General features: G+C 39.6%; 1 protein-coding gene across 4 annotated transcripts in view; it reads left to right on the top strand.

Annotated features, from left to right (window-relative positions):
- Positions 1–8,184, top strand: part of elovl6 (ELOVL fatty acid elongase 6) — a 93,590-nt gene extending 85,406 nt beyond the window's left edge. For all 4 annotated transcript variants that reach the window (XM_059964894.1, XM_059964895.1, XM_059964898.1 and 1 more), the window contains one exon: positions 6,010–8,184. In XM_059964894.1, the coding sequence (XP_059820877.1) occupies positions 6,010–6,437 (428 nt within the window). In that variant the 3' untranslated portion in view covers positions 6,438–8,184. The remainder of the gene's footprint in view (positions 1–6,009) is intronic.
- The last annotated feature ends 5,482 nt before the right edge of the window (positions 8,185–13,666 follow it).

Genomic DNA, 13,666 nt, shown 5'->3' with positions numbered 1-13,666 from the left:
CAGTAAAATGGTCTCCCAGTCTACGTCAGGTCTCGTCAACAGAGAGGAATCAAGATGTTGTATAATATTACGTGGTGTGCAACAATTCAATAATTGAATGTAGTATTTTTTAATAAGTATGTTTAAATATTTCTATCATCATTTCACTCCTGATAACTTTTCCCTTCAATTACTTTTCTCACACTTTTATGTGATGGGATGTTCCTGATGGAAACCATCATATCAGTTTAAAATTCTACTTAAATTTAGTTGTATTTTAATTACTGTAAATTGAATATAGGTATACTGCTCCTTTCAGGGAGATATTCTCGCGATTGCAAACCTGAACAGAAAGTTTTAAACTTCCTGAGGATTGAAAAATTGCAATATCACTGCACTCTCTAAGGGAGGAAGGCAGAAGACAGGAAATTGTAGGCCACTTAGCCTGACTTCAGTGGTTGGGAATTATTAAGTGGAGGCACATGATATAGTAGGCCAAAGTCAGCATGATTTCCTTAAGGGGAAGTCTTGCCTGAAAAATCTGTTAAAATTCTTTTGAAGAAATAACAGGCATGATAGACAAAGGAGAGTCAGTGGATGTTGTGTACTTGGATTTCCAGAAGGCTTTTGACAAGATGCCGCACAGGAGGCTGCTAAACAAGATAAGAAACCATGGTACTACAGCAAAGACACGAGCATAGATAGAAGATTGGCTGACTGGCAGGAGGCAAAGGGAGCATCTTTAGATAGAAGATATAAGACATCGTAGCATCGTCAGGCCCCTCAGCCCATCGAGTTTTCTCCACCATTCAGTTGTAGCTGATTTATTATCCCTTTCAACACCATACCCTGCCTTCTCCCTGTAGTCTTTGACACTTGACTAATCATGAACCTATCAACCTCAGCTTTAAATATATGCAAAGACTTCAGCTCCTCAGCTGACTTTGACAATGAATTCCACAGATTCACTACCCTCTGGTAAAGAAATTCCTCCTGTTCCCTGTTGTAAATGGACATCCCTCTATTCTGAGGCTATGCCCTCTGGTTCTCTACTCCTACCCTTTAGGAAACATCCTCTCCCCGCAATCAATCAGTCTAGGCCTTGCAATATTCAAAACAGTCCAATGAGATTTCCCACTAATTCTTCTAAACGCCAGCGGGTACAGGCCCAGAGCCATCAATCACTCCTCAAACATTAACCCTTTCTTTCTCAGAATTATTCTCTTGCACCTTCTCCGGACCCTCCCCATTAACAGCTCATTTTTTCTTAGATAAGGGGCCCAGACATCTCGCAATACTCCCATGTGCAGTCTGACCAGTGCATTACATCTTTGCTCTTATATTCTACTCCTCTCAACACAAATATCAACATTGCATTTGCCTTCCTTACTGCGACTCAATTGCATGTTAACCTCTAGGGCGGGGGTCGGCAACCTGCGGCTCCCGAGCCATTTGTGGCTCTTTCACCTCTGTGCTGCGGCTCCCTGTGGCTTTGGGAAATAATTGGCCAGTATTTAATTAAAATGTATTTTATGTTAGTTTGTTAGCTTTTGAAATGTAATTCTAAATTTGAAGATTATGGTGATCTTGTACAATCTAAGTGTGGCGACACATTTCCTCACAATTAGCCAGCATTCCGGCTAAGGGAGATAGCCTACGGGGGTTTGTGAGTACGCGTCTTTTGCAGCATCTGCGTCCATGGGGGCTGGGTTGAGGGAGGCTTAAAAGCAAGGCTGTTTAGTTCGAATAAAGTTATTCGACTGCAGTTTACTGACTGCGTGAGCACACCGCTACAACGTGTTTTTATCGCTATTAATATACGTCACCACTGCCAATACCTGACACCCGCCAGTGCGCGATTTCTTTAATTTTTCGATCCAAAGTAAGCCAACTATGGAGAATTCTAAAAAAAGAAAAGTGACTGAAGAAAACAGAACGTTTAATGATACGTGGACAGATTCGTTTGCTTTCACTGTTGACGAGACTGGTTTACCGGTATGCTTAATATGCAATGAGAAACTAGCAAACAACAAAAAGTCAAATGTCGCAAGGCATTTCCAGAGTAAACACGCAGCCTTTGCTCAAAAATATCCGGATGGAGATGAGAGAAAAAAAGCCGTTTCGGAACTGATGCGGAAGGTTGATCTGAGCAAAAATCATTTCCAGAAATGGATGAAGTCTGGAAAATCAACGACATACGCCAGTTATATTGCCGCTCAGGAAATAGTCAGGCACGGGAAGCAGTTTACAGATGGTGAATATATAAAAGAATCTTTCATTAAGATTTCAGAACATCTATTCACGGACTTTAAAAACAAGAGTGAAATTGTGCAGAAAATCAGGGATATGCCCCTCTCTGCAAAGACTGTCAAAGACAGAACCATAAAAATGGCAGAAGACATCACAAGACAGCAAATTAAATACATCAATTCAGCTGTGGCCTACTCGATTGCCTGTGACGAGTCTAAAGACAAAGGTGATATTGAACAAATAGCGTTGTTCTGCCGGTATGTAAACTCTGCCGGGCCACAGGAAGAACTGATTGAGTTGATACCTCTAAAAGACCAAACACGGGGGGAGGACATCTGTGAGGCTGTCTTGAATTGTTTAAGAGCCAAAGGAATAAAGACCACCCATCTGGTGTCAGTAGCTACTGATGGGGCTCCGAATATGACGGGAACGCACAAGGGATTTGTGGCTTTACTGCAGAAGTCGCTGGACAGAAAGCTGCTGACTTTTCACTGCATCTTGCACCAAGAGGCACTGTGCGCTCAAACATTTCCTCCGGAATGCACAGAAGTAATGGATGTTGTCATTCAGATTGTCAATAAAATAATGGCAAAAAGTTTAAATCACTGTCAATTCCGTTTGTTACTGGACGAGATGGAAAGCGCATATTCTGATCTCCTGCTGCACAACAAAGTCCGGTGGCTGTCCAAAGGGGAGGTGCTGAAACGCTTTGTCGCGTGTCTGGAAGAAGTGAAAACTTTCCTGGGCAGCAAAGGGCTCACCTTTCCTGAGCTGGAACAGCCAGAGTGGCTGGAAAAGCTACACTTCATGGTAGACATGACAGCGCACCTGAACACGCTGAACACAGCTCTTCAGGGGAAAGGACGCACAGCCCTGCACATGTTGGAGGATGTTTTGGCATTCGAGCGCAAGTTGACAGTGCTTGCCAGAGATTTACAGAAAGGCACTTTGTCTCACTTCCCCAATTTGAGAGAGTTCAAACAAGGTCACGACATGATAATTTCGGAGTATTTACATTCTGCAATCATCGCAATGCAAACATCGTTTGGGAAACGCTTCTGTGAGTTCAGAGAGGAAAAAAACACATTATCCTTCCCGGTCACTCCCTTAAGCATCGATCCTTCCCTACTGAATACGACTGCATTGGCAGGTGTGAGTCAACCTGATCTTGAGATGGAACTGGCCGACATAGCCGACAAAGACATATGGGTGTCCAAGTTTAGACGCTTGACAGCAGACCTTGAAGATGTTGCCCGTCAGAAGGCCGTTCTTGCTCAGAATCACAAATGGAGTGATATTGAAAACCTTCTAAAACCGGACAAACTTGTGTTCGAAACATGGAATGCTATGCCCGACATTTATGTAAATATGAAAAAGTATGCGCTTGGAGTCCTGTCGATCTTTGGATCCACATATGTATGTGAGCAGGTGTTCTCCAACATGAACTTTATTAAAAACAAACATCGCGCACGCCTCACAGATGACAGCTTGCGATCCTGTGTAAAGATGAAGGTGACGTCATACAGCCCTGATGTGCAGACGCTGTGCGCTGAGGTCCAGGAGCAGAAATCCCATTAACCAAGTGTGATAAATATTTTAATTGCCTATTATTTTATGTATATTCATATTTTTTCATTGTTCAGTGAAATAGTCCTTTTATTTTTCAGGCTGACAGCTGGCTGATGTTATTTTTGGTTTGCTGCTGGCGGCAAATTTAAGTTTGGCGTTTTTCATAAATACAAGAAGGACTCAAATAGACGTTGAGTATTTTACTTAAAAGTAACCTTCAACCCAACGTCTTTTTTTCGGAGTTCAAAATGTTTTTGTTGCATGCAGAAATGTAATTTCGTTTTCTCTGCAGGAGTTCATCAATTTCATAAATGCAACACATTATAGTTTGTTTATACATAGCATAAAGGCAAAAAAATGTTGTATGCTGTGTTATTTCATTTTAAATGTCAAACGGGTTTTGCGGCTCCCAGTGTTTTCTTTTCTGTGGGAAACGGGTCCAAGTGGCTCTTTCAGTGGTAAAGGTTGCTGACCCCTGCTCTAGGGAATCCTGCACAAGGACTCCAAAGTCCCTTTACACCTCTGATTTTTTTAAATTTTCTCCCCATTTAGAAAATAGTCCACACCTTTATTCCTTCTACCAAAGTGCATGGACCATACACTTCTCTACACAATATTCCATCTGCCTCTTCTTTGCCCATTCATCCAATCTACCCAAGTCCTTCTGCAGCCTCCCTGGTTTGTCAACACCATCTTCCCCTTCACCTATCTTCATATGGTCTGCAAACAAGGCCAGAAAGCCATTTCCTCATCCAAATTATTGATATATAGCGTGAAAAGAAGCAATACTAATCCCAGCAGAGCACTGCTTGTCACCAGAACAGGTCCCTTCATCCTCACGCTTTGTGTCCTGCCAGCCAGCCTGCCCACCTTCTATCCATGTTAGCACCTTTTTGTAAAACCTTATTAAGCTACATGTGCAGCTCCTTGTCAAAGGCCTGCTGAAAACTGAAGTAAACAACATCCACTGACTCTCCTTTGTCTATCCTGCCTGTTATTTCCGTAATAATTTCCAGCAGTTTTGTCAGGCAAGATTTCCCTTTAAGAGACCATGCTGACTTTGGCCTGTTTTATCACATGCTTCAAAGTACCCTTGAAATCTCATCCTTAATGCTGGACTCCAACATCTTCCCAAACACTGAAGTCAGGCTAAGTGGCCTGAAATTTCCTTTATTTTGCCTCCCTCCTTTCTTAAAGAGTGGAGTGACATGAGTAATTTTCCAGTCCTCAAGATCATTCCAAGATCTAGTGAATCTTGAAAGATAATTACTAATGCCTCCACAATCTCTTTGACTACCTCGTTTAGAACCCTGGGATGCTCCTCTGGTCCAGGTGACTTGTCTACCTTCAGACCTTTCAGCTTCCAAAGCACCATCTTCTCCTGAGTAATAACAACTACACTCAATTCTGCCTCTTGACACTTTCGAATTTCTGGCATGCTGCTATTGTCTTCCACCATGAAGACTAACAAAATACTTAGTAAGTTCGTCCTCCATTTCTTCGACCCCATTACTATCTGTCCAGCATCATTTTCCAGCAATCTGATATCTACTCTTGCCTTTCAGATTCTTTATACATCTGGAGGAAAAAGAAGGCTTTTGGTGTCCTTTTTTAATATATTATTGGCTAGCTTACCTTCATATTTCATCTTTTCTCTCCTTTACTTGCCCTCTGGCTTTTAAGAGCTTCTCAACGCTCTTAACTTCCCTGTATTTTTTGCTATATCATATGCCCTCTCTTGCTTTTATGCCATCTTTGACTTGTCAGCCTCATATTTAAAGCAAAGGTTTTAAAGCCTGGTTATATTTAAAGCAAAGGTTGATACCTTCTTGATTAATAAGGGCATCAAAGATTGTTTAGAAAAGGCAGGAGAATGGGGTTGTGAGGGTCACTAAATCAGCCATGATAAGATGGTGGAGCAGACTCAATAGACTGAATGGTCTGGTTCTTCTCCCGTGTCTGATGGCTTTGGGTCATAACTGCATGATATACATTTAGAGATCAGTTCATAAACTTGCCTCATACTTCAACTCTTGATTGACTAGTCGTGGTTGATCAGAGGCTGCAATCTATTCAGAGTGAATGGAGATCTCATGTAAGAACTTGTGTTATTTAAAAATTAGATCTGATGTTATTTAAGTATTTTAAAATTTTGCACAATGAAGTAACCTATATCTTTTATTACTGAAGTATTTCTCTTTATCTTTATAGGAGACACGATTTTTATTATACTACGGAAACAGAAGCTCATCTTCCTGCACTGGTACCATCACATCACAGTCCTCCTTTACTCCTGGTACTCCTACAAAGACATGGTGGCCGGAGGAGGGTGGTTTATGACCATGAATTACGGCGTGCATGCTGTCATGTACTCCTACTACGCTTTACGAGCTGCAGGTTTCCGAGTCTCGCGCAAATTTGCCATGTTCATCACAATGACACAGATTACCCAGATGCTGTTGGGCTGCATTGTTAACTATTTGGTGTACGAGTGGATGCAGCAGGGCCAGTGCCCATCTCACATGCACAACATTGTCTGGTCCTCCCTCATGTACCTCAGCTACTTCGTGCTTTTCTGCCAATTTTTCCATGGGGCTTACCTGAGCAGCAGCACCAGGAAAACACTGAAGGCCGCCTAGAACCGAGTGGCGTAAACTTACAGCTCAGGGGATGAGTCATGTGGCACGGTGACATGTTTCGAGTGCTTCAAAATGACAGCCTGTACTCATTAGGTTGGGTTAACCCATTGAGCTTCCAATACCTCATTGAGATCATCTTTGGAAGTTTTAAATGCCACCGAGCAAATGAGAAAGTGGTATTGTGTGAGAGGTTGCATATTGAACTGTTAGATTTCAGTATTGGTGCTTTGCGATCTGATTTTTTTAAAACTGACAACTGAGGTATGAAAGGAGCTTAAAGGGTTAACTCAATTAGTCTTGAATCAGAAGGTTTTCTGAAGGCCAGCTAGAACAACCAAAAGCTTCAAGGAAAGATTAATGATTTTAAAATCTTAATTTTATGTATTAATCGGAATCAAATGGTTCTGCACTGAAAATTGCTAGCAAATTCTAGACCATAGAGTCTCTGCCCACTAAAATGTAATATTCTGCCTTTAGAAATACCCACTTTGAAACACATGTATTTTTTAAGGGTATTGGTTATATATTGTATGGCCTCTTAAGAACTACCATTTGAACAGCATAGTTCTACTTAAGAGAAATGGTGATTTGTCGAAGGACAATAAGGTATTGCATTTTAGAGGTGATCAGATATTCCTAAAAGATTAAAACACTTCTTTCAATGTAATTTCTCATATAGATTTCCATCCTGAAAATTAATATTGGGCTGTGTGTAATACCTGTATGAAATTATTTTGCCTTTTTATATTGCTGAAAAAATATCTAAAGTAAAGGGCAGAGAAATTTCGTACAAAATGCATCCACAGATTCAGCTATTTCATTTGTGCAAAAGTACTGATATTTCAAAGTGCATTTTCTTTGCACTTTGTAATTGAGTATACCAAATGTGTCAATCTGGAACATCTACCACTATTTGTCACTTGGCATCTAGGAACGTTTTAGACTTCTTTCTTTAACTTTTAGTTTTCATGCTTCTTTTCTATTTTAAGTCACTGAAAATTTTGTGGACTGTTGATTCTTTCTCAAACCACAGTAGGATTAGATGGGTGTTCTGCCAAGCTCATTTGCTTGTGTGGCTCTCTTTCCAACCATTGTTGCCTGTCAGATTGATCTCTGTACCGCGTTAATGATATTCCATTCCCTCCTCATTCTTGCTAAAGTTGAAACACCTGAAATATGAGAGCGATGGTTATTTGTGTTAGAGCAAATTAAGCTAAGCAGTTTGAACAGTTGTAATTTAAAAATTAAAGCAGTTTGTGGGGTGTCATATGCACACAGCAGAATTTGGGTTCCACAAGAATATTTATATAAACCTGTTATGGGGTAATTTTACAGATATTTTTACTTGTATTTTTTGATACTGTGGTCTTATTGATAAATCGTTCATTGTAAATAAATAAAGGCACGGCAGCTTTGAGAAACGATATTTAACATTTAACCTGCTAACTACAGGAGATGGTGACTTAAAAATTATTTGCCATTCCTGTTATTTTCAGATTAAGAAACTCGCTCCTAAACATGTTACTTACAGAAAAAAAAATTCCTATTTTATGCTGTGATGATTTTGGAAGAAGTAATTGAAACAGCTAAAATGATGTAACTTGCTGCTCCAGTTATTTAACACTGTATATCCAAGTATGTTAAGCACAGACAAAGCATCCTCTCAACTAGAACTCGTTGGTTGTTTCCTAAATTACAATGTGTGAACTGCTGTTGCTGAAACAAACAATAAATATTTTTAAATGGGTGTGTAGTAGTTCTCTTCTTTTAATTAGAAGGTTAATTAAATATTCCTTCAAGGATATTATAAAGTAAATTGTACTTTTGAATCTGTTGCTTCATTTTTTTATATATATATTAATAATAATCCCTCTCAGTAGAAAAATACTATTGTTGCCAGTTAATTTGGAACATTTTTACATTGCTGTCCAGGAATTACTTTGTTTTGTCTGAAGTCAGATTTTAACCAATAGGTTATTGAACCATAAATGTATGGATAATTCCTAGGGTCCAGATAGTATAATTTACCCTCAGTTTTTTTTTAACCTCTGGAATTGATCATAGAAAATTACCCAACAATTTTCTCTACCAGTTATTTATCGAATTCCAGGATTTGCGTGAGTGCCTTGAATTTTCTCTGAATTTGCACTTTTGGTGCTGCACAAACCTGGGTATAGACCGATAATGTGGCAAAACCTTTGTACAAGTTGTGCACTTGTGTGCCAGGTGTCTAAATATCCTATTCTTGCACAGCAAGCTTAGCCAAAAATGCACCTACCTTTTTAACTGGCCCTCGGCTGTGTCCAGATAACTCCGATGAGTATCATCCAATCGTCATTGTCAGGTCTCTTCAAAGTATATTTTCGTGCACAAAATGTCTGATATCTTTACAAATTTTGACCATTTCCAAACTAAAAATGGATCCTTACTGAGACGGATAGTTTAGTTTTACTACAATTTTATGGTTCATGCATTGCAGCTTCGCGAACTCCGGCATCATATGCATGAGTGGTGATTGAATGCATTAATATTTAACGTTGAACTACGTAAGATTTAAAGATAAAGATTAGGTTAGCTTTATTTGTCAAATGTGCACCAAAACATGCGGCAAAATGTGTAATTTTGCATCAGTGGCCAACAGTCTGATACGTGGGAATGAGGGGCAGACCCCAAAGGTGGCCATACCTCCAGATGCAATTTGCCTATTGCCACAATAGTGATGCCATCTCATTGCCTCTCCACTCAGCCTTGGAATGAACTGCATCGTATCCATTCAGATTCAAAGATAATCGCTGAATATTGTCAGCCCACCAACTCAGCATTCCTCCACCTCTCTTGGCTGTACTTTATTGGTTGTCACCACTGCTGCTGCAATATTTGTCATCTTGAAGGTGAGAACTAATAGCAAGTTAAGTGAATGTTTAGAATGTAGCACATATGAAACTCAATTAAAACGAACTGAACCAATTGCTTCTCTTGCCATCTCCAAACCTGTTGAAGGCGGTTTAACACTTTAATTCCGGAAGAATCTGCAGATACTTAGCAAAACAATTTATCTGATATTAAACAAATTTGGCAGGTAATATTTTGAAAAGGTCTTGTAATAGGCAGTTATAGCTGCAGGTGGAAAATCAAGGGTGGCTTCCTACAAGAATTTACTTGCAGTGCTACTTGAGAAAAGTGACTGCACTTAATAAACTGGAGCAAAAGCGAGTAATGAACTTTTATCTCAAGGATAAAGGGGGAATTTTGTTATATACTAAAATAACTGATGGAATATCCTGTTCAAATGAAAACATTACTAGATAGAAGAAACCCTCTGGGACAATTGAAAACTTTGCTAGATCCAAACAAATCTGGCATCACTTGCGTTTTGCTTTAGTAAACGTCATCAGTTTTAAGATTTTGCAGGTCAAAACCTGTTGAGCACTCATTTCCTTTAGTCATTTAATTGCCTAATAATTGGATTAATACATTTGGTAATGGAAAACAAGATTGTAAACAGCAACAGAGAAGAGTGAGTGATCTTACTAGCTTTGCATTTCTGTGTCTTTGGATTTGCTCTTATTCATTAATTCCCTGACCTTTAATCATCAATGTCAACAAATTAATCTTCTAATTTAGAGTTGTTTCATTCTGATTAAAGGATCACACAAAGACGAATATATTTAAATTGTTGGGTGAATTTTGGCATTACCTCTGTTTTTGTTTGCTCAGTGTCTGTGGCGCAACCAACAAGGGTGGAGATGACAACATAAGAACAGAACTTCTCACAATAATTGTGCAGCCATGAAGATCTAACATAACTTTGAAAAATACAAGATTAAAAAAATTACTGTGCAGTGCACCTACTGTTTATAATTCATCTTGGAGACTCGTTAAATGTTAGTCTAATAATAGCAATGTGGAGATTTCCTTTTGAAGTTAGCTGTGTTTTAAGATGTGCTCTGTTGCTTTAAGAAGTTGTTTTCATAGTTCTGTGTAAAAAGCCACAACATACGGCTTCACCAGTGAGATTCTGTTGTGCTGCAATCCTTGTACTTGGGATTAGTGTATTATTGTCACATGTAACAAGATAGTGAAAAAAGCTTGCCTTGCATGTTATTCATACATATCAAATCATTACATGATGCATTGAAATAGAACAAGATAAACATTAACAATCCAGAATAAAATGTAACAGTAACTGCAGTAACACTATTAACTAAAACTGTAAGACTTGTAGCATTCTCACTGGCTTCCTGGGACAATAGAAACTCGGTACTACGGACTGAATTTATCGACGCTGTTGATAATAGAAATGGAGTGAATATTTGTGTTTCGTTAAGTAGGAATAGCATTCATGGGCGGATGGTAGAAACGATATAGTGGAAACAGATGTTGCAGAAACTAATGTGATTGTTGGAGAGTTGACTTTTTATTATTTATTGATATACAGCACAGAATTGGCCCCTCGAACCACGCCACACAGTAATCCCCCGATTTAATACTAGCCTAATCGCAGGGCGATTTACAATGACCAATTATCGTACTAACCGGTACATCTTGGAACTGGAAGGAAACTGGAGTACCCGGAGGAAAGTCACAAGAAGAATGTACAAACTCCTTACAGGCAGTAGCAGGGATTGAGCTTGGATCGCCTGTACCACAAAGCATAGTGCGAACTATTACACTACAGTGGGAATTGGGCCTGGGTCACCTGTACTGTAAAGCATAGTGGGAACCGTTAACACTACCATGAGGTCTGGGTCTGTGTTGCCTGTATGGAATGTGTAGTGCAAGCCAGTACACTACCATACTGCCTCAGCAGTATCCAGCTTTTCAATAGACAGTTTTGAATGAAAAATTATTTTTGAATTTCATTAACCAATCAAATGTGTTACTATTTACAGTGGTGCTAGGAAGTTTGTGAACCCAGTAGGGTTTTCACTTTCTGCAAAAGTATGACCTAAAATGTGGTCAGAATTCTAGAGGCTTCACAAACTTTCTAGCACTACTGTAATTTAATACTTTACCAATGGCTGTTAAAATGATCCTAATGAATTGTAATTGCACTCCAGATAAATGAAGGTACAGAGATACAGCAGGAAAGCTGGCTTGGCTGTGCCCTACATACATGCCAACCGTCAAGCTCTCAGTTTTATCCTACCCTAACCCTTTTTGCACTCCCAACAGCTACCCTGGATTCTACCTATTAGGTGCATGTTAGGGACAACTTGCAGTGACCAATTAACCTACCAACCAACATATTTTTGGCATATGGAGGAGAACTGGGACACCCAGGGGAAAATAATGTCACAGGAAGAATTTACAAGCTCTAAACTGAGCCAATTCCTATGAGGCCATGATTGAACCTTAATCACAAGCTATAAGGCATTGTGCTACTGTGCTGTTCCTCTGTCTACTTCACTTTATATTGACATGCTGCCCTAATTTTTTCTAGTTTTATCTTGACTCTATAAAACCACAAGACCTAGGTGAGGAATTAGCCCATTCAGCCCAATGAGTCTGCTCCGCTGTACCATCATGTCTGAATTATTGTCCGTCTTAACCCCATTCTCCTACCTTCTCCCCGTAATCTTTGACACCTTGACTAACCAATAAGTTGGCAATCCCTGTTTTAAATATACTCAATATCTTGCCCCCCACAGCCTTCTATAGCAATGAATTCCACAAATTCAGAACTCTCTGGCTGAAGAAATTCCCTCTCATCTCTGTTCTAAATGAATGAATCATCTCTGGTCCTAACTTACCTACAATGGGAAACATCCTTTCCACATTCACTCTGTTGAGACCTTTCAATATTTGATTGATTTCAATGAGATCTCCTTACCTTACCTTACCTTACCTTATCTCCTTACCCATTCTTCTAAATTCCAGTTACTACTCCCTACTACAGCCAACCTTCATTTCATGCTAGTATCTTTCCTGTAATACCATGGGTTCTTATCGTGTTAAGCAGCCACGTGTGTGGCACCTTGTCAAAGGTCTTCTGGGATAAAAAGTAAATGACTTCCATTGTTTTTCTTTTGTCTATCCTGTCTGTTATTTTCCCCAGAGAGTTCCAACGGATTTGTCAGACAATACTTCCCTTAAGGAAATGATGCTGACTGTAGTCTTCTTTAGCATGCCCCTCCAATTACCCTAAAACTTCATCCTTAATAATAGACTCCAACACCTTCCCAACCACTGAAGTCAGGCTAACTAGCCTATAATTTCCTTCCTTCGGCCTCCCTTTTTAAAGATTTGAGACGTTTACAAGTTTTTCTCCTTGGGAACCATTCCAGAATTTCATGATTCTTGAAAGGTCATCACTAATGCCTCTTCAGCTACCTCCTTCAGAACCTTCTGGTATAGTCCATCTTGTCCAGGTGCCTTATCTGCCTTCATGCCTTTCAGCTTCCTAATCTCCTTCTCTTTAGTAATGGCAACTACATTCACTTCTGCCCCCAACACTCAAATTTCTGGCATACTGATGGTGCCTTCTACTGTGAGGACTGATGCAAAATACTAATTAAATTCATTCTGCCATTTCTTTCTCCCCTATTACTACTACTCCAGCATCATTTACCAGGAGTTGAATCTCCACTTTTGCCTCTCTTTTACTCTTTGTTTGTGTGTGTGTGTGTGTGTGTGTGTATGAAAAAAATGGTAATTACTGACATCTTTGGCTAGCTTCCATATTTCAGTTTGTCTCACCTTATGGTTCTTTCTGTTGTGTTTTTTAAAGTTTGCTCTACTATATGCCATCTTTTTTGCTTTTATGCTGTCTTTTATGCTGTCTTTTATGCTTACCTTGTCACCCATGGCTACCTCCTTCTCTCTTATAATACTTCATCATTGGGAAGTATATATCCTGCACCTTACGTATTGCCCCCAGCAACTTCAGCCATTGCTGCTCTGTCATCATCCCTGCTAGTGTCCCCTTGCAATCAATTTTAGCCACTTCTCTCTAACACCTCTGTAATTCCCCTTGTTCCAGAATATTGCTGATTCTTCTGAATTTTTCTGTCTGGTAAATTGTAGGGTGAATTCAATCATATTATGATTATTGGCTCCTCAGTGTTCCTTTACCTTAAGCTCCCTAATCGGATCTGGTTCATTGCACAAAACCCGATTCAGAATTGCCTTACCCTTGTGGATTCAACCACAGATGTTCTAATAAGTTTTTTTTTCTGGTTGGCTGCAGGTGATTTCTCAGGGGTAGGTGTTGGGACAACCCCTTTTCA

Source organism: Hypanus sabinus, chromosome 3, assembly GCF_030144855.1.
Source record: "Hypanus sabinus isolate sHypSab1 chromosome 3, sHypSab1.hap1, whole genome shotgun sequence".
In the NCBI taxonomy this organism is placed as follows: Eukaryota; Metazoa; Chordata; class Chondrichthyes; order Myliobatiformes; family Dasyatidae; genus Hypanus; species Hypanus sabinus.
Note: the sequence above shows the minus strand (reverse complement) of the source record. Positions and strands in the feature narration are given on the sequence as shown.